At 36.5% G+C, this 21,827-nt stretch overlaps 1 protein-coding gene across 2 annotated transcripts in view; it reads right to left on the bottom strand.

Annotated features, from left to right (window-relative positions):
• Positions 1-48: 48 nt before the first annotated feature.
• LOC126819292 (uncharacterized) overlaps positions 49-21,827 on the bottom strand; it is a 35,158-nt gene continuing 13,379 nt past the window's right edge. Inside the window, exons 1-4 of one of the 2 annotated variants that reach the window (XM_050547270.2) lie at positions 19,806-20,860; positions 12,405-12,620; positions 6,672-7,683; positions 49-2,000 (exon numbers count right to left, since the gene is read on the bottom strand). In XM_050547270.2, coding sequence (XP_050403227.2) covers positions 1,982-2,000; positions 6,672-7,683; positions 12,405-12,620; positions 19,806-20,523 — 1,965 coding nt within the window. In that variant the 5' untranslated portion in view covers positions 20,524-20,860 and the 3' untranslated portion in view covers positions 49-1,981. Of the gene's footprint in view, positions 2,001-6,671; positions 7,684-12,404; positions 12,621-19,805; positions 20,861-21,827 lie in introns of those variants that run through there. The other variant, XM_050547272.2, reaches the window with a different exon arrangement.

Raw genomic sequence — 21,827 nt, forward strand, 5'->3', positions numbered from 1 at the left:
CCACTTCTCCCACAAAACCTCGCCATCGTCGATAAAACAACTAAATCGTAGATTATTCAAATTTATTTGTAATATACAATCAGAATTTTAATATACATTAAATACAATGTTTATACAATAAATAGAATTATATAATAGAACATAACAAAAAGTTTAGAGATCAAAATTGAACACCGCGATTATAGATTATTATAAAGTATATACAAAGTGTCTTTTTACATATTTATGCATTAAAGGAAATAATATATAATTCAATTTACAAAATATACAATAAATAAAGTACTGTCCTTTTCTAAGTCACCGCCTCACGAATTTCGAGCGACACTAGGTAAAAATCGTAGAAAAACTAAAATAATGTCCGCACCAACTAAACTTTATCACACATTTTTCTATGGCGCGTTTTTGTACGATTGGATTTTGTTTAAGTTGAATAATTCGAGCACGAGCATGGATATTAAGCAATTCAAGAATCTATCAGATATTATGTAAGTTGGAAGCAAAAACAGTGGTATGAAGTTTGTATTGATCAATTTAAATCGTTGAATTCGAATAAAGGGATTATTGAATAAATAGCTTGAAGCTCGAGTTAAATAATATGATAAACTATATACCTTCTAGTAGGCCACACGCGGTCATTATTAAAATCGACACGTAAATAATTCATGAATAATGATCTCATAGAAGATGAACATAGACATGAAAAAGTTAATTTAAATCGAACGCGCAATTAATAACGGGTAATATTCTATGTCGAGTTCTCTACGGGTCACTGTACCCTTCGTTCCACTCGTGCTACACTTTGACTAGATCTTTAAATTTACCACAGATGCTAAATCGTTCAATCTACTTCAAGAATTCGACGAAGAGATGCAGGTACCTTATAATACAATGTATTATAAGATCCATGAGAGATCTAAGTGAAAAGAATTACATGGGTGAATTCGCATATCATATCGTTCCACGACTATCACTCGTTATGCACTTTGGATAAGTCTTTAGATTTACATGTACGACGGATGCTAACTCGTTCAATTTACTTGAGTAATTCAATGAAGATATCGCATTCAAGACAGGGTAAGAGATCAAGGCAAAAACTATTTTAAAAAAAACACATCGTGCCGCTAAGCCATTCCGACATACTATTTCACGTCATTGATGTCGACATCGAAGCACGTATGAAATGTATCAGTATAATGTCGCAATTCACGTTTATTCGACGCCATTTGCAATTGATGAAATTGTCTTGAGATCTGTTTATTCCCGATCACGTTAAATATTGTCATAGATATTAAACAATGGACTGGACAATCTAAACATAAAGCTAGACGTATACAGAAATTTATAGTTCAATGTCATTCTGTCAATGGACTGGACAATCTAAACATAAAGCTATAGACGTATACAGAAATTTATCGTTCAATGCTGTACAATATAAAAAGCTATAGAGGAAGGAATAAATTCACCAATAGGGTAGCATTTAAAGCAAAGGAGACTACTTTGGTTACCTGATAAAATACCTTCGGTATTTGTCCTTATTTGTCTTAAACTGATCCTATATCTAAAGCCACTTTTGCCCAATAATCAAATTTATCTACTTTACCTTCGTCGTCGACATTTTGTACAAAATCGAGGCATTTTGCGTATACATTTGATCTGTTCGTTTCATTAAAAATACAGTTTTTCTTTCACAAAATGAAATTTGATAGTATCTTTTAAAAAAATAAAAGTAAATTGTGACACATCTATATTTTAAAAAAAATATCAACCTAGCCGTGCTTAATTTTTCCTGCCGAATCATGTTTGTAATCTCTCTGCAGTTCTTGATCACAAAGGAGAAGTATTTATCTCCTACAATCGTCATATAATTACCACATTTTTCCCCTCTTTGTCCATCTTATTTTGAGCAGAGGTGAGTTTCTACCCATACCAACAAGCCTAACAGCTACTGATAGTTAAAAGTTAGTCAATCCCTTCGCCCACATTAAACATTACTTGAGGAACTGAAACAAAAATCGAAAACCATATGTCAAGACCACAACATTTATAATATATAAATACAATATCGAAAGCATAAATATATATAATACATGTGGTAATATTTGAATTTTACTTTTAAAATTATTTTCTTTCTTCAAGAAGTATACTCTCTGTCTCGGATCACCAAAACTTTTCTTACTCAATTCAGCGGATGTTCCTATCTTAGAAAACCGGCCATAGAATACTTTCTTACTTTATTCAGCTGAAACCTACATCAAGATCTGTTCCTAGTGCCCCAGAATACGTTTTACTAAATTTGACTGAAACATAAATCGAAATCTATTCCCGGTGCCTCTGACAGAGGGTCAATCGAATATGTTTTTTACTATATAAATTTGACTGAAACGTACATCGAAACGAAATCTGTTCATAATGCCCCGGAAAGAGCGTCCGTGCGATACCTTCTTACTGAATTCGACTTAAACGCACATCTAGTCCTCGTGCCCCGGAATGGGTGTCAGTTGGTTACCTTCTTACTGAATTCTCTTTCCCCGGAATAATCGTCAGTAGGGTACTTTCTTAATTTTTTCGACTGAAACGTACATCGACATATGTTTCTAGTGTCCCGGAATAGCTTCAGTATATAAAAGATACAAAATGAAACCACCTGGATATTCTATTCGAGACGATTGTGTTAAAATGTAAGAGACATGACATAACCCCAGAAGTAATCATTATGCTGAATGAGAAGAAAAAGCTTAGCGATCACAGTGCCCTGTCCATGGCGACAATCCTCTCTGTCTGAAAACAACTATGTTAGTAAGGTAAGAACTTCAAATATTATATAAATAAATAAATACTGTTTGATTTACATACGACACTCCTGTATTTATTCCTGTAGGAGAAGGGTTAGTAGCAATATTATAATCTTCCTATATAGAACATCATTATACTGTTCAAGTACCGCCATTAATATCTACATTTATATATCTATTTTAGCTTGATTATTGATTATACTACAAATTGCTCAAAAGACGTTAATGTTATCTTTTCGATTTTTTTTTTTTTTTTTTTTTAATTTTGAATCGCTAAGGATACAACAATTCTACTATTATGGGCGGTAAGTCGTTGTATATAATGTAAAATATTAATATTATTCTTTCATTCTTTCATTTTTTAAAACCCATTAGGATTTTAAAATTATTGATTATTGTATAGCAGCCATCAAATCGCGCCACTTTTGTAAAAGAACAACATATTCGTGTACTTAAAAGGAACCTATTGCTGTTTTATTTTCTATATTTCCCAATGCAATGTTATCAAACCTTTTAACCAGAAAATAGATACCGGTTTCATAATATCAAGAAGTCTAGTCTCAATAACCAGAGTTACACATTGGTGCATGCGGTGCTTACTTTTCTGAAAAATAAAGAACAAATCACATTGAATTATGATTCTTATGGTTTCCAATATTATATGGGCGGTGATTTTGGAACAATGTATGTCATAATTGTCTTATGTTTTGTCTGACAGCCCCCAGCCATTGTCGGTGCTTCTTCCTCTTTGTAATGTATTTTAAAAGTTCAAAAGGTGAATGCGGTCCTGGGTAAGGCTATAGAAAATATCTTAGAACAATTCTTACTTATAGGACCAAAATAAGAAACATGTTTTATACACTAAAGCTAATTTGAAGCCTTCGAATTGATGGCTATTACCTTGATCACAAGTCAAATAATCGTTGCAACTTCGCCGCCAAAGAGCTGGAGTTTAGGCGCACTACCAAATAAATTAAATTATATTATATCATAACTAGATAAACTAAAAGTTTTAAGGCTTGTTTTCGTAGTAATATACTTGTTGAAAAAATGCCCTTTGGTGTAGCGAATGCCCCATCACAATAAATAAGTTAAACGGTGACTTCACGTACCTCAATTTCGCGACTGGGCTATGCCTACGTACACGTACTGTAATGGATTTTATGCGGACTATCAAATGAATTAAAAAATATTATATCATAACCAGATAAACTAAAAGTTGTAAGGTTTGTTTTCGTAGTAAAATACATGTTGAAAAAATACCCTTTGGTCTAACGAATGCCCATCACCATAAATATGTTTAAACGGCGACTTCACGTACCTCAATTTGGCTGGGCTATGGTTATGTACACTTACTGTAACAGTTTGGTTTTCACAAAATGAAATAGATATACTTTTAAGGCATCTACTTAAAAGATTTTAAGATGTTTAACGTCTTTTGAGCATTTTATCTACATATTTACTAAAACTATTGTATACACGTATATGGACATAAAACATAAAATATATATAGTAAGCGAGCATAAATCAAATCGATTTCAGGTTTTAAAATCAACAGATTTCTAAACGTAAAATACATGGACGTGGTACACTAGGCTACAAACATAAATGGACGAGAACACATCAGACTATTCAGTCCTTACCGTGGCCCTCTCATCGTTTTTGTCTTTCGAGGTAAAAGGTTAATTGATATACTGACCCCGGATATTTGGGTAATTAAATTTGCGAGAATTTAAAGTTCTCGGAATCATCCATAAAATTTCTTTCGTATCTAATACAATCCAAACAATTCCCACGCCTCTTTAATCTATAGCTTTTTCAAACCCCACAAGCTTTCAACTATCCCTAAATACCCCTCAGTATACCCCAAATGGAATAAATCTCATGTGTATATATTATGTAGGAAAAATAAATAATTATAAAAAAAGGTAATAAATGTATATTAAATAAAGTATATTTTAATTAATTTATTATGTTAGTTTTATTCTAAAATGCAATATCTACCCAAGTGTACGTTACAATATTTCTAAAATACACGTTTGTGAAAATATGTATAACTTCATATCTAAAGCATTCCCGTGTTTCACAATATTGAAATGAAATTTGCATATTGGTGATTTTATCATTCTTCTACGAGTATATAAATATAATTTTGTCCCAATGCCATGCGTCAGATATAATCTATAATTATGGTATGTAATTATGTTATGCATATATGATGTCACGTGCTTTATATAATAAATAAATAAAAGTCAGGCCACGTGCAGTCCCAGCATCTAGCCTTCTACGCCAGCAGTATTCCATACCATCGATTATACATAAATATACAAAACCTGCGGGACCATTTGTCCCTACTAAATAGCCCTTCTCCGATGTGATAACACCACGACACAATAAAAACATGACTAAAACACCCACGTGGTTAAAACACGTGTTCAGAGAGTTCATTAACCCATAAACAAACCTGAACCCATAGCACAACACATACGAAAACTCTTTAAACGAATGCTGATCCATGACCATTTCAACAAACATGTAAATAATCAACGTGGCTTTTAACACGTATATTCTTTACATTACGGCCTACATGTATTTCGACTGCCAGATGAAGTTTGATACAAATGAACTTTTTTAAAAAATTAATTGGGCCTTAATGATAAATTTTTATCATAAATAACATAAACCTCTCAAGGGTTTCTTATTTTTTAATATATTTTTTAATAACATTATACATATATTTCAGGATTATTAAATCGATAGTATTTTTGTAATTTTTTTTTAAATTTAACTTATCTTCAGATCTGGCAGTCGAACTACTTTAAACGTTTCTACAAGCGAGCTTACTGTCACAATTTTAATGCCTGTGATATTATGAAGAATATTATGACAATTTGTAATATATTGTGACAGCTTCCTACAAACAAAACAAAACAAACACTACCTCATCCCAGAACACAGCGCTAAACAAACGTTCTACATGAACATGTATTTAAATAACCCATCATCCCACACTACAATACCTACCTCAATCTCGCTCGCCTTCTATCATTTATCTCGCGATTTTTGTTTTAAAAAAATCTCTCCAAAATTTAACTGGATTCCACGTATTATACTCACCTTAATTAGCTACTGCCTCAAACCTCAATCTCGTAATTTATGGAGAACATCGGACTATGCGCCATCAATGAAATCAGAATTCGGTTCTATAAAAAGCTACAAATAGGCCCTTGAAACTGGCTAAGACGGATCGCTTAACGCTAAAAATATCTATTTTCTCCATGGACAAGAAGAATTAAGTCCTTTTTTTTAATTGAACCCCACCGTCTTACCATAAGTCTGATACTCTATCTGTACCCAGCCAATGAATACTGATTTACTTTTGAAGTCACATAGCCATGTTTCCGTTTTAAAATGTAAAGTATAGTTTGAACATGTTATTGCGTTGACAGACAAAAATACAAACCGACGAGGACATTATTAAGCCCCTTTTATATTATACTAAATCCTATATTCCCCTTTCATATAGCTATTGTAATTATGAAAAATGTCAAATAAAATATCAGAACTAATACTAATTTTTAGCCAAAAAGTATAAAAAAGCAATATTTCTTTCAAAATTCTCTTCCAAAATCATCTGTAAGTTGTAAGATTAGTAAGAGTAAGAGATATGCAGTTTTCAATAATTACGACCCTCATGCACATATTATTCCAATATATTCGTTGTTCCAACCCTCTTAATCGTTTGATGTCCCATCCCCACATGCTGTATCCACAAGATATGTAGGAAGCCAAAAGAATACCATACTGGTAGGTAGTCTGAATTTTGGTTCGAGAATTTGATATTGTTTTTAGAGGAAGTAAAAAGATGAAATAACTTACCAGCCCCACCATCGGTAACCACAAGGAGGACAAATGTTCTGGGGGTAATCACATCGATTCGTTACGTTGTTAAAAAAGAATCCACCTTTAGAGAAAGAACATTGTTTGTATCCTTGGAACGCTTGATTATAACATTCATAATAATAACTACACCCTTTTGATTGCGCTGCATATTTTCCATTGGATTTGTGCTGACAAGTTGGTGCTTCTCCACAAGGTGCTTCAACATTCTCTCTTCTGTCACATCGTCCAATGAGTTGATTGAAAACAGAGCCATGTGGACAAGTGTCATTTCGGATCAAAACCCCTCGACCACATTCGTAATAGTTCCTACACCCATTTTCAGTGTCCGCATGGAATCCCGAACTCTTGCCCTCACAGGGGTTATGAAGAAGTCCGCATGGTCGAGGTAAAAGTTCTGTACTGATGACACATTCTTCTGTATAGGGATCAAATGATCCATAATCACACGTATGATACTGAACAAATGATCTTCGTCTACATTCAAAGTAAAAACCACATCTTCCGTATGGATCAGCGTGGAAGCCATCTTCTCTGTCAAAGCATTGGGGTTCCATTCCAGAACCGCATGGTGGTATCGAATTTTCAGCAGATTCGCATTTTAAAGTCAGTGGATCAAAGACTAAACCTGACGGACATTTATCATAACCAACAAAAGCTTGATCTTTGCATTCAAAGAACATCCCGCAGCGACTTTGTTCATCTGGATAATAGCCATCCGGCCGGAAGTAACATTCAGGTCTCAATCCGCCATATTGTTTAGGCACCTCGTAGATAGAGACACAGTCGAAGGCTTCCGTTGAGAATATAGGAGATGGTTCTTGGCAATCGTCTTGAGCAATGCTTCTTTGGCTGTAGCATGTTACAAAGGTAGGGGACCATCGGTCACTGTGTAAGGGATAAATACCATTCTCTTTGCCACGACATGTTCCATAAACAAACTCACAAGGAACACAGTCTGACGTCGTACATTGATTGACAGTATATTCACCTGAAAAAATGAAGTAGACAGGTGCTTGTGAAGTTAGGAATCTGTATCCCCGTAAATATTTAGTTGAGGATAATGAATAGATGTTTATCGGAAAGGTTCTTTGTTCGGGGGGAGGGGGTTGATTTTTTTGTTGGTTATTTTATTATTGAGAATGTGAAACTCGCGTGTGTTTGGGAAACGGCATCTTCGCAGGGGCAGATCCAGGGCTACATAAAAAAATTTGTAAAACAAACTTTTTTTGAAACGGTGTCACGGTCGTGTGCTTTATCCTTAATCATCAGATAATGGGATGGGATGGGCATTGATAATTATATAGACATATGTGTTATCATAATTAATGCTTTGCATTCTCCCCATTATATTTGGAGCCATAATTGTGCAAAATTTGCAGCCATAATTGTGCAAAATTTGGAGCCATAATTGTGCTAAATTCTATTTTAGGCTCTTGTCAAGTTATTGGAAGAAAAATAAGCGAAAAATCTAAGGGGTGAATTTACTTGATATTTTGGTGTTGACTCAGTAGCGATCGTTTTTGTTTTTCTATTTTGCTTCCTGAAAGTTTCCTGTTAAAATCGTTCAGAACTGATATTATTGCATATCAGTTCTATGGCATTACTTTTTGTACGTAGATTTCAATTATTTATAGTGTTACCTGTTATATGTAATATTATATATATTCTGATCCATACTGGATGTAATGTGGATGTAATGTAGCATTCATAACCGATAACAATGGCTGTGTTTTAAAAATTGATTATGCAGCGATTATGGTTGCGTTGGGCATACTTTTAAAAAGCCACGGCCTCTTCCATTTGATTTAGGAGACCACGGTGGCGGGGTGGGTAAGACATCGGTTCACTAACTAGGAAGCCCCAGGTTCGACCCCCGGTCGTGGTCTCTTTGATTTAGGAGACCATGGCGGCTGGGTGGGTAAGAAACTAACTAGGAAGCCACAGGTTCGACCCCCGGTCTTGGTCTCTTTCATTTAGGAGACCATGGTGGTTCGGTGGTAAGATTAAGTGTGGGACGTTAAACCCCATTTCCCTCTCTCTATATATATATAAGAAAGTCATAATCATATTTAATTGTATGAGCCGTTTGATTTTAACACGCTCTATAGATACCAACGCTTGCTATGAATTATTTGTCTTTTAGATTGATAGAAAAGGCAATGCTACTTCTATTTTTATTGTTCGGGTTTAAAACAGTGTGAAGTCTAAACAAAAGGCCTTTTTCATTTTCCTTCCTGAGCAACTATTCGTCTTTGTCATTGTTTTGTCGCTATGTGATGTTGACTTGAAAATACTAAGTATGCCATAAAATAATCGGAATATTAGCAATATATTCTAGAATATAGGAATGACAAAAGCAAACTTATCACTATTTTGATACGTAGGTTAAATTGTTAACGGGAAAGGTTGGGTACAGAAAGGTTACATACAAGATATAATTTAAAAATGATTTCAGACGTTCCAGCTGAGATGTTTGAACTTATGAAGGTTTAACGTCCACTCGACACAAACTAGGTCATTTCGAGACTAACATATGGTTTAATTTTATTTCAATAATTTAGCAGTGGGAGGAAACCGGAGGACCCGGAGAAAACCCACGAGGTTGGACAGGCGACCCTACCCCTTGTCACGTACAACCGGGGATTCGAAACCACGCTAGTCGACTCAATGACAGACTTTATGATACAGCGCGCGCACGCTAACCATTCAGCCATCCAACCCCCCGAGAGAGAGAGAGAGAGAGAGAGGGAGAGAGAGAGAGAGAGAGAGGGAGAGAGAGAGAGAGAGAGTTAATGTCCACGCGACACAAACTAGGTCATTTCGGGACTAACACATTGTTCAATTGTTTTACACTAGCAGTTAGAGTAAATCCGAGGAACCGGAGAAAACCCACGAGGTTGGACAGGTTAAGAAATGTAGCACGTATAAATAACCTCAGCAGACAAACCCGTCTTCATTAACCCGGTTGGTGAAGTAAAGCAGCACCTTAAACCCCCATTTTATTTCATTTCATTTGTCTTCGATATATTGTAATTCAAGTTTTTTTTGTTTTTGTTTGTTTTTGTTTTGTTTTTTTTTTGGGGGGGGGGGGGGTATTTCAGTGTTAGTCTTGTTTGTAAGAACTAAGCTATACGATAATATCATCGTATCTAAGTATATACCGTATCTATTGAAATGTGACGACGGTTCATTCTACAACTTAATGATTAAAGGGCGATAACCAGGGTAATTGTTTTCTATTAATTTATAAACCTATAACGGTAAATTTCTTTGATCTTTGGGGTATATTGCGGTCTTAAAGTCGGGGGCGGCTTTGGATATATACAGGTGAATTTGGGGTTATTCTTCTGAAAGTTTTTGTTTAAACCTATAACGGGTTATTTTTCCAGGGCAGGGGTTTTTTTCCATAAGAAAACATATGAGGTTTTTCTTACGGGAATTCTGGGATATTCTCATTTTGCGTACATTTTGCAAAATAAAGTCCTCGACTTCGGTTATGCTGGGGAAGAAGACTTCAGAAAAAAAACCCGACAGAAAAACCTTGGCCTGCCGGCCTCGTCTTTTCTTTTTCTACGGTTATTTTCTTCAGTCTTTCTTCCACCAGTATAACATCAGTTTCGTGCTTTATCCTACACATAATCTTATTACCATCAGGTAAGGGTTTATGTTAGTACTATGTGAGTATGCGGAGGGGGTGGGAGCATGGTTTCGATTCCAGGCCTGTAAGGTTTCCTCCTTCAACAGAAGACGAATTATTGAAATGTATTGAATGGACGTTAAACCTTATTTATCTTCTTTTTTTTGCGGAAGGGAGTGGGGGGATGGGATCGGGGAGAGGGGGAGGGGGTGGGGGATATTATATATGTATTCTTTTCTATCTTAAATTGTGTTCAATCTAAATTCCCTTCACTGTTTCTACAGTTGTCACGTAGTTAGTCCCACCATACGTGTTCGCTGGTACAATAATTTTAATGTCTGCAATATATCCTTACATTATGCCTTCCCAAATATGCATCGTGAACCTCTTTCCAACTTAACTATCAAAACTTTTGTCCAAAACAATAGACTCTTTGCTTATTGCCACTTATAACATTTTGTCGACATGCGACATCGATAAGTGGTGTTACATCTTTAGAATGGGGAATGATTAAAATACAATAAAATGTATCAGGGGAGAGAATCCGTGTGGAATTGCTAGAACAACCCGTACCGATAAGAGAGAGAGAGAGAGAGAGAGAGAGAGAGAGAGAGATGGGGTTTAACGTCCACTCGAAACAAACTAGGTCATTTCGGGACTACCGTACCGATAAATATTCGATAAAACTGCATAAAATCAGGTGATGGGTCAGACATTTCGTACTTTTGTCATATTTGTTGTATACAATATGTTTTTTGGGAACACGAAATCGTTAGTATTACCGCCTTAAAGTTATATTCGTGTGATATTCTTAATGTAATTTAATTGTGCAAAATGCTGTTTGAACAAAATCTCTTTTTTTATTTAGTTATCTTAATTTTGAGTATTTTTTTTTCATTTTCCCAGAACAAGCAGCTATAAATTTTTAACCAGGGTGTTTTCGGCGGTTAATTCTACACACACACTCACATTGTTGTGTGATTTTGTTGGATTTTGGTTTTTTTTACAGGAAAGATCTAATATTTAAATCTTTGACATGAATTAATATGTGAAAAGGAACAGAAATAGCCTATACTTGTGTACGCTACACCAGACCTCCACTAACCTACATTTTTTGTTACCCCACAGGCAATAACCGTTACACTATAGAATACCCACGAAATGGTAAATTTGTCATATGTAAAGAAATACTTTTACTGGCCGAATAACAACATATTTAATTATGAACAAAAAATGAAAGTAGGGATCCGGTGCATGCGTTCTACCGTTACACGAATACAATCGGCTTTACATTGGTAATGCGAAAGCCTTCTTTTAACTATGCAGAAGATTCACGTGTGACCGCCTCGATGGAATGTGCAATGTTTACATCGGACGTAGTGACACAAACTGATCCGCACAGAATTGGAGCCTTTTACTTATTTTATACTAAATAGGAAATAATTTTTATCCAGATATACTTCCAACGCCATTTAAATTTTGCAGAAGAAAAAAAGTTGATATTGTGAGATCATTAACTCGCCTCGACGTCATACCTAAAATGATGAATTTAAAATTCAACAATATTCGGTATCCTGGGGCCTGTTTCACGAAATTTTAACTAAGATAAAATCCAAATTTTAGTAATTTGATTGGATAATATTAGATTGATTTTAGTGCTTAGCCAATCAAAATTGAAGTATCTACTAAAATTTGGATTTTATCTTTAGTTAAAATTTCGTGAAACAGGGCCCAGTTGTTGTCGTAAGGGGCGGTAATACTGTAATTCCCACGAAAACACTTTTTTTTATTTACAGTCTCAGTATGTGTTGTGTGTTCGTGAAGAGGGGGTGGGGGCGAGAATTTCAAAGACCGTCCCATGCCTAAGCAACACAAACTATAGCTAAGCCAATGCCCTCCTTACAGCAACACAGGCATAATTGAAAGTATAAGAACTTTTGGCGGGTTTAGGCTGTTATTTGTACATGGTTTGAATTCAAACGTCGTTTCTTTTGTTCCCGCCAGATCTTAACATACTTCACATTTACGTAAACAATTTCCTTAACACTAAACCAAAATACTAAAATACTTACATCTATCAACGGCTTCAAATCTATTACCACAATGAACGTTGATAAACTCTCGGCATCGATTCGTGACGATATCAAACAGTTGTGGGTACCTGCATTCCATAACATACGGCTCATCGTAAATATAGTCGACGGTGTTTACCGAGCTACAGTTGTAATACCAATGACAATTAATCTCATGGGGCAGTAGAAGACCCTCATTTCCCCAGCAAACACTACCTGCGAAAGACAAAAAAAGAACAAAAATGCGTAAAATAAAAGAAATATCTGCAAGAACCCTCGAATAAGGACGTACAAGCAAAAGGTGTTGAAAACTAAATTCATAAAATAAGATACCACTGCTTGAAGTCGATGGGTATTGAGTCGAGTCGAAAATGTGCATTTACATCCTAATCCGATCAAATGTTTGCAAAGGATCGATCTAAAATATGTTCAGAAAAATAACCGAAACGAAATGTGTTCGGCAAAGCAAAAAACTTGTCTTGGTCGTACCACATGTTTCTGTAAAGAAAAAAAAAATCATCTATGAAATTTGAAGGTTTATTTAACAAACAACTGAACACATGCCGACAAACAATCATTTTGAACATTTTAGAAAAACCAAATTGCAAACATAGCTTATATCAATGTGGCAATGTACTTCTATGGAATGCATAGTTTAAAGAACAACGAACGTATACCAATAAAGATTTTTCTTATTTGAATTAAGTAAAATATGGGCTGAAAGGTTTTATGTATAGGGTAATCAAGACGATAAAACAAACACATTTTATTATACACCACCCTGACATCGATGTTGATAGATAGAAATTACTTATCGTTCAGAAGTCGACAGGCGATTATAGAGATATTAAGATGTCGCCGCAAAATCAGTAGAAAGTTATCAGAATCGTAAATAGCAAGAACTTATGATTTATCGATTTAATAACATTTGAACCAATATGCTTTCTGTTTTGGATGCATTCAAACATAATAAAATGAAAGATCAGTTATTTGACAAATGAAAATTTCTACCAAACGCTGCATAGAAGGAATCCATGTGAACGACCTACCATAAGGTATTTTATTTGAGCAGAAGACAGTCACATCGGATAACACCGTAGGCAAATACTGAATTCTTAAAATGCGACATGGTTTCACTGGGCCACACAAATACCATAAAAATGGTTGTCATTACAAAAAAAACGACGGTGACACTGACAGGACGAGGTTGGTATGTTATATTAAATAAAGAGCAACCGTGGAAACCACAATTCTAAGGTTCGTTTAATTCAGATTTTCCGGCGTGGTCCCCCCTTGTCAGTGATGCAGGACGGAGGGCCTGACAAGGACAGCTGTCTAGTCCTTCGGATGATACGAAAAACCGAGGTCCAGTGTATACATTGGAATGCACGTTAATGATCCCTTGGCAGTTGGAATTCGATATAAGAGTAGGCGATAGTGCCGCTGCCCAGGCAAATTTTCCCTCATAGCACACTGTATGGCGTATGCCCGTCTTCATTAGCCCAGTTTAGGAGCAGAACAGTAGGACGTTAAACCCCATTTCAATTCATTTCATTTCCGTCAGTTACCCTTAGCAACCCGACATTTGATTAGCTTCAGACCAGAAGTATAAGAAATGGAATGAAATGGGGTTTAACGTCCTACTGTTCTGCTCCGATTGGGCTAATGAAGACGCCGCCGCCACGGCCTACTCTTATATCGAATTCCAACGGCCAAAGGATATTTTACGTGCATGTCCCATCCGAACGACTAGACAAATGTCCTTGTCAGGCCTTCCGTCCTTCACCACTGACAGGGGAAGCCACGCCGGAAAATCCGGAGGAACTGTCTCGGCCAACAACGGGAGCGACCTCCTGGCTAGCGAGCCAGCGTCTTACTCACTTTGCAGTTATTATTACCTATGGAAGCAGAGAGTGGTAACAGAAAATATGCGATTTTCAGCTCACTGATAATTCCGATGAAGATAACTTGGTGTTGTATTAGACTTTCAATTCATAAAAAGAATTGACTGCCACGTGATCAGAAAAAAGCGATATTATTTGTTGAAATTTTTCACGTTTTTCTCACAGATTCTATAACATCTAATACCACTTCATTTTTATTTGAGAGCTTCACTAAACTAACTCTCTTTGTTGTACTACTGTCTAGTAATAGCAAGTGTACGTGCATATTATGAAGATTCTTGTTTTGGTGAAGGCGAAGATTGGCGTTTATCATCGATTACAGACTAGTTTACCCAGTTGAATCGATTAGACAATCAAACTCTCAGCAAAACAATTAAACAACGATGGATTGTATTAAGCAAAGAGTCAGTCTTCGGCTTCTCTTGTTGAATAAGTGCACCACAAATGTGTTTAGAGCAAAAATTCAAATGATACCTGATGCGATTCCATTTGTTTTATTAACAAAAATAGGCCAACTAAGCAAACATGTGTCGACTCCGTCAAAATAATCGGTAATATGTCAATGTGCGAAAACTACAGAAGTTTTGTTTGAGCAAATGAACATTAAAAGCTCTACAGAAAATAATGTCGAAAGATTTCGGTTATTACTTTTCGGATTGTTCGAGTTTTTATTTTCTAAATATATCGGATTGTTCGAGTTTTTATTTTATAAATATATCGATTCTTAGCGAGGTAGCCATGGTATGTTTTTGAAGTCCACGTAAATCAAAAATCTAAGAATTTATTTTTACTGTTTGTCTTTGCAAAACAATAATTGGCGGGAGAAATTCACATATCCACAACATCCCTACCATTTGCCTTTTTGTTATCTGTTAAAATACAGTACATATTTCATTATTCATTATTCATTTCAATTATTGTCCTGCCCGGTACCAACCAGTTTTAGCCTTTCCTTCGGTCATCTACCGTAATCTTCCTTTGTTAAGGTATTATTGGAATTGCGACTAAACTCCATATAATTGACTGGCTTAAAGCCTGAATACTGCTCGGTGGGGGTGGGGGCTGTTTAGTCCCAATTATCCAGTGATACGAAGGGTGACGAGCAAGTATTTGCTACTTGACATGGTTCTATAGGAGATTGAAATTAATGTGGTCAGGGGCCTGTTTCACCAAATTTTAACTAAGATAAAATCCAAATTTTAGAAATTTAAATGGATAATATTAGATTGATTTTAGTGCTTAGCCAATCAAAATTGAAGTATATACTAAAATTTGGATTTTATCTTTAGTTGAAATTTCGTGAAACAGGCCCCTGGGCTGTTCAGTCTCGACCACCAAGTCACACGGAGGCCAGAAAGCGGTAGCAGACAATGAAGCATTTGGTGTTTGACCCAAGACAGGTTGAAGAAAGTCAGTCCTCTTCTTATGGTCTTTAGAAATCAATGGAATTAGCCATCCGTCTACGTTTGGGTTTGTCCGACCTCGATCATCCTGGGAGGAACTTTATCGATCATATTTTTGAGCTATAATTAGCCGGGAATGACAGTCGACAGGGGAGAGGAATGTTTGTATGTCGTTTTGCACCAACAAATCTTCTGCCTAATCAAATTGCAACCAGTGAAAAATGTGTACCCGGACATATTTCTAGAGACAACCATTTGACTTCTTATATTTGACATAGAGACATAAATACCTAACTAGAGTTACGTGGATGTTCTGAAAGCGGCCATGCGCAGATGACAAAATAAAGTTTCCCACTGGAACTACACGCGAGGTCATCTGCTCTCTCTCTCTCTTTCTCTCTAGTTCAGCTAGATCTTTTCTCGGTTATTAGAGAGAGATGGGGTTTCTCGTCCACTCGGCACAAACTTTGTCATTTCGGGACAAACATATGGTTCAATTTTATTTCAATAATTCGCTTGCGCGTAGAGGTCTTTAGTAGTGGAAGGAAACCGGAGGATCCGGAGAAAACCGACGAGGTTGGTCTCGGCTATTAACACAGACTGTAACTTACTTTCAAATTTAATTTATGGAATTTCTAAGCACTATTGTCTAGCGGAACCTTCTGCGTCGTAATCATTAAAGAAAATACATTGATCAATATCATTTGATCATACAGAATCAATTCCAAAAATAGTGTCAATCGAGTGAAAAGGGGGAATTTCGGTGCACAACGCAATTGCCGACTGCATAAAATATCTCAACCAATCATGACAACTGAAACATATTTGTTACTTAAAATACGTCACGATTCTACTCACATCACCTCAGCTGTCGGGACTGCCAGAACTGTGACAGGGCTGAATTCCGTATCACTTGATTGCAATTCTGTAAATTCGGGACGTTCCGCACTGACAATCGAGCACGCCCAGTATCAGTTGGCGGATCACGTCCATATTATAAATATCACATAATCTTTCCAGTTGATATCATTTTAAAACATTTTAAACGAACCATTTAAACATTGAAGCATTCATAAACCAGCGCTTTACTCGATTTTGTTAAAGTTTTTTTTTTTAAATTTTGGGGAGGTGTGATTTTTTGATAGTTGGTATAATTTTGGATCTGGTTTTAATTTTCAGAAAAATTATTGTCCTGCTATACATTGATTTAAACAGGTTTTGGTATAATGTTTACTAAAGTCATGATCAAAATTCCCTTCCTGCAAGAAGGAGCGGGTGGTCATGTCCTGAAATCCTACGGCAAAGTTGGCTTTAATTGTTTAAGCCCTAGCGGACCAATTGTCCGAGAAGCTAAAATCCAGTATACACAGACATACAAACATAGAACTGTAAATACAATATTCCAGGCTTCCGTTCTATCATTTTGATATTTCAAGTTTTTGTATGAATGTTGCTAAAACTTACAAAAAACAATCTATTGCATTTTCGATGTTTGTTTTTTCCAGAACGTTCCAACTAAACTAACTGATATCTAAATTTTCCTTAAAGGTAAACCTTTTATCATATTCACTAATTTAAAAATGTCGAAGTCGGATGAAGGTCAAAATAAGTTTGTTCGTTGGTTGAACACTGTCTTTTGCATGTATAAAATCCAGTAATTCGTTCACAAATCTATTTCTCCATTTGATTAGATTCGACTGAGCGGACCAAGATATCAATTATCGCACATAACAGGGTATACACCTAATATCATTTCTCATTTGAGATACTGACATGGGTAAAATAATTACTATAACAAATCTAAATTACAAATAATCACACGAAGGAAATATTATCGGTATACGTTCACCTGTCTTATTTTGACGATGTTAGTTAGTACCGGGTTCGACAGGGGTTTTGCCGTCTGGTTTTATCTTGTCATTGGTACAGGACTCGGGTTCTGATAGGACAAAGCGTACGTTTTTTTTTCTGGTAGGAGAAAATCAGCGGCCCAGTGATTGTTTTACTGTACCAAATACATCAATAATAAAACCATGTGCAAAGTTTTGTGTTTCTGGATCAAATATATTTCTCATTAAGTCTGATAATGCTTTGTGAACTTGGGCCCGGGTTGTGCAGAAAGGTAAAACGTTAAACACCATCTCAGTTTGTATTCGTTTTACGTATGTCTGTCTATACTTTAGATGTCTTGTGAGTTCTTTATACGGCTAGCCAAATAATGTATTCTTTATTATATATAAGGAAGATTACAGAGAAAATATGAAACATTTAGAGCACAGTTCGCCATGACGTTATTTTTTTTTCTTTTACAGAACAGTGTCTGGAGAGTTTTTCTTAAACAATGCATCGATATGTGTATTACCAAAATTCAAATATCTCCCATTGTTCGTTTTAGATCCTAAAGCTTGTGAACGCTAAACAAAACGAAGATATCCATGGGAATTGCTGTAGACCTAGGTTGAGATGTTGACTCACTAAACTGTAGGTCCCGTGTTCCATCCCGGTGTTGGGCGAAGAAGCTAATCGGGACTTTCTAGCGTGGTTTCTCCTTTTCAGTGCTGCAGGACGGCGGTCCTGTCATGGGACAATGGATGTCGAGGTCCCTATACACATTGGTGTACACGTAAGAGAGCCCTTGACGGTTGGAATTGTAAATAAGAGTACCGCTGTCCGTGCACAATGTCCCTCATAGTACACTGTAAGGTGTATGCCCGTCTACATTAGCCCAGTCGGAACAAAACAGTAGGACGTTAAACCCGTTCCATTTCATTTCATCGTGTAAAAAGACAAAGATACCCATGGGAGTTGCTGTACACCTGGGTCGTATTGATTAATCGTGCAATAGAATCAACTCCTACAGTCAATTTAAAAAATATGCCCACGGTTATGTTTAGTTGTTTAGACATTGTGAAATAGCGGTGAAAGAGTTTTTTGGATGGCACTATTTCGGTGTTGGTGGGATTATTCATTATATCAATAGAAACATCCTTGCTGACGCTAGAAATTTTCGATTGCGAATTCCGAAGTTGACTTTCTGTTTCCGATATGGCGGTTAGATAGAGGCGCATTTTAAAGTCAAAGCCGGATAGTTCAGTTTGTTTTAAAATTGCTCCAGGCTGCGTTGTGCTGGTAGACTCGCCTTTTTAATTTTTTAAATGTCTTGTGATCAAAAACAGAGTATACGTTGAATGTTTTGTGTGCATGAACAGATTGAATAATATTTTATCGACTTTATAATGATAAACGGTTGTTCAGCTATCACAGCATTAGTTTACGACGAAGATTACAGTCTAGCCTTATCGACATTCAGACAGTTAGAACTTTAGACTTAGATTTCTGTAAAACTAAAATTTCATTCATTTTATTTTGCTTTCCGAGAGCCGCTATGGCTCAGTGAATAAGACGCTGGCTTGCTAACCTGGAGGCCCAGTATTCGATCCCGGTGTTATCGGAAATGGGGTTTAACGTCCACTCGACACAAATTAAATCATTTCGGGATTAACACATGGTTCAATTTTATTTTAATAATTTACTTCCGCGTAGGGGCCTTTATCAGTGGGAGGAAACCAGGGGACCCGGAGAAAACCCACGAGGTTGGACAGGCGACCCTACACCTTGTCACGTACAACCGGGGAATGGAAACAACGCCAGTTGATTCAATGACAGACCTTACGATACACGTGCTAACCATTCGGCCATCGAACCCCGCATGTGTTAATCGGGACTTCCCGGCGTGGTTTCTAGCAAGGGGCAACGTATCGTCGTTCGGATGGGACGAAAACGGGGGTCCCTGTATACATTGCCGTACACGTAAATGAGACCTTGACATTTGGAAATCTAAATAAGAATAGACACTAGTGTCGCGGTCCGGGTAAAATTTCCCTCATAGCACAATGTGTGGCGTATGCCCGTCTTCATTACCCCAGTTGGTGTTGACTAATAGGACGTAAAATCCCATTTCATTTCACTTTTTTGCCTTCCTGTATATTGCTAGCTTCAGATAATCAACAATTTCTGAGATAAAACTAAAACTCATTCCGATATATTAGATTGATTTAGATAAATTTTAAATTTCCGGGTATTCTTGTACTTACCTTGGTCAAATTTAATGTCTTCATCTCCTAAATTTCTATTGATGCTGTTGGATGTTGTCCCTGCATGATAATTATGTGTAGAGCTAGTAGGTAAGGTCGTTACTGTTGTCGTTCTCGTTCTCGTTAATTCCGTAGGTCGTGTGCTGTATTTTGTTTCTTGCACTTTCATCCATTTTTTAGACGCTTTCTCGTCATGCCGCTTTCCGTTCGGTTCCGTTAGATTTACCTTTAAACTGTCCATAGTTGTTGTCGTGAAACGAACGTACGGAGATTTTGACTTTTTCAGATGTTCGTTGCGTTTAGGTTTGGTCGTAAGTGGTTTGGTAGGGACCGTGGTTGTTTTTAATGAGACCGTCATGCTTTTTTTCGTATCTACTGCAATTAATAAATCGTCGATTTCATTTTCGTGTTTTAATTTTGGGTTCCATTTTTTCGGTAACGGGATTCTGTTAACCGAACAGTCGTCCCATCTAGAACCTTCCGGAACACAATTTCTGGCATCATTTCCCCAAACTTGACCCATAGGACATCCAGGCATGGTCAGGGGTTTTCCAAAATGGCAGATGAAATATTTGGAACATTCTGCTGGATCTCGAACCCACTGAATAGCAACAGCATCCGGGCAGGGATATTCCGCGCTTTTGGAGTGCGTTAATCCTGGCATTAACATAACAGCTATAGCTATTAGCAGCCAATGATGAAATCCTCGAAGATACATGAAAACGACTCTTGAACAATTATCAGTTTAAAATAAAATGTCTCGAAGGTTTCAATTTTTTAATAAAAATTAAAAATAACCTTTAAAATGTCATTAGAACACAAATTTCTTAATATATTTCCTCGAGTTTTTAGAATTAAACTGTTTCAAAACTTCTTTGAAAAAATAAACCCAAGTAAAAGTATCCCTAAAATCAGCACCAGATTCTGGATTCCTCAAACGACGTCAGAATACTTCTGGAATTAGTTTCAGCGAGAGATCTCCAAATCACGACACCTACTTCTAGAGACGTTCGTTCACGACACCGATTAAGACAAGACTGATTCGGTCTTCGTCTCCAAGTGCTCAGGTAAGAAAGATACACGCGATTGATTGCCAAAATTGCCTGTCCTGTCAACAAAGATTTGGGGTACGTTACAGCCGGTTTGTTTGAGTGTTATCGATCATCGCGCGATATCTCAGATTCTGATTACTCTGAATACGCCGATAATCTCACGGTAAATACCTAGTAATCACAGATGACATTTTGTTACGGTGTTGCCAAAATCCAGGAGGGGATGAAGGAAGAAAGTATTAGAGACCTGGCAGGCCGATTGAAACAGAAAAACGTCTTTAATCTGAAAGTGATAAGACCTCGGGGTTAATTAGCACACCAGCCATAGGGTCAACACTGACCAGGTTGACAATGAAACCGGTCAGTGACTGAAAAAAATATTTTAAAAAAGTCGGCCAGATTTTCAGAAGCTTCATCCATTTTCTGGTCTTTCGTAAGCTGCGTAAAAAAATGATGGTATCTAGCCAAGATAAAGAGAGTTTTTTTATGATCAGTCTGTCTACCTTGGTTCGCAACCATGTATTTACGGTTACTCTGTTGATCTTAATGTGATAGCATCAAATAACTTATTTTATTTACGCCTTCCCGAGGATTTGTCCGGTATTTCCCTTAATGGAAATTTAAATATCTTCATTTTTAGAATTATACCAGTAGATTTTTTTTTGCATTTCAAAAGGCGCCTTAAAGTTTGTGTACATTCGTTGACATTGGTGTGGGTATACATTCACAAAATTAAAAGCTACGGAAACCGGTAAGGGACCAAGCGTACAATAAAATAGTGCGCGCAAGATATTAATTATCTTGCACAGTTACCCCCCTTGTTCACCTTACAGAATATTATGCATTGTACAAATAAGTGAGATGAACCCTTTCATTGAACCGATTTAAATTTGAAATATGTTGTACCCGCTCTATAGAGGCTAGTTTTAATTTATATGTACTGTTCAGATTAGCAAGAGCAAATGCCCTT

Source organism: Patella vulgata, chromosome 4, assembly GCF_932274485.2.
Source record: "Patella vulgata chromosome 4, xgPatVulg1.2, whole genome shotgun sequence".
In the NCBI taxonomy this organism is placed as follows: domain Eukaryota; kingdom Metazoa; phylum Mollusca; class Gastropoda; family Patellidae; genus Patella; species Patella vulgata.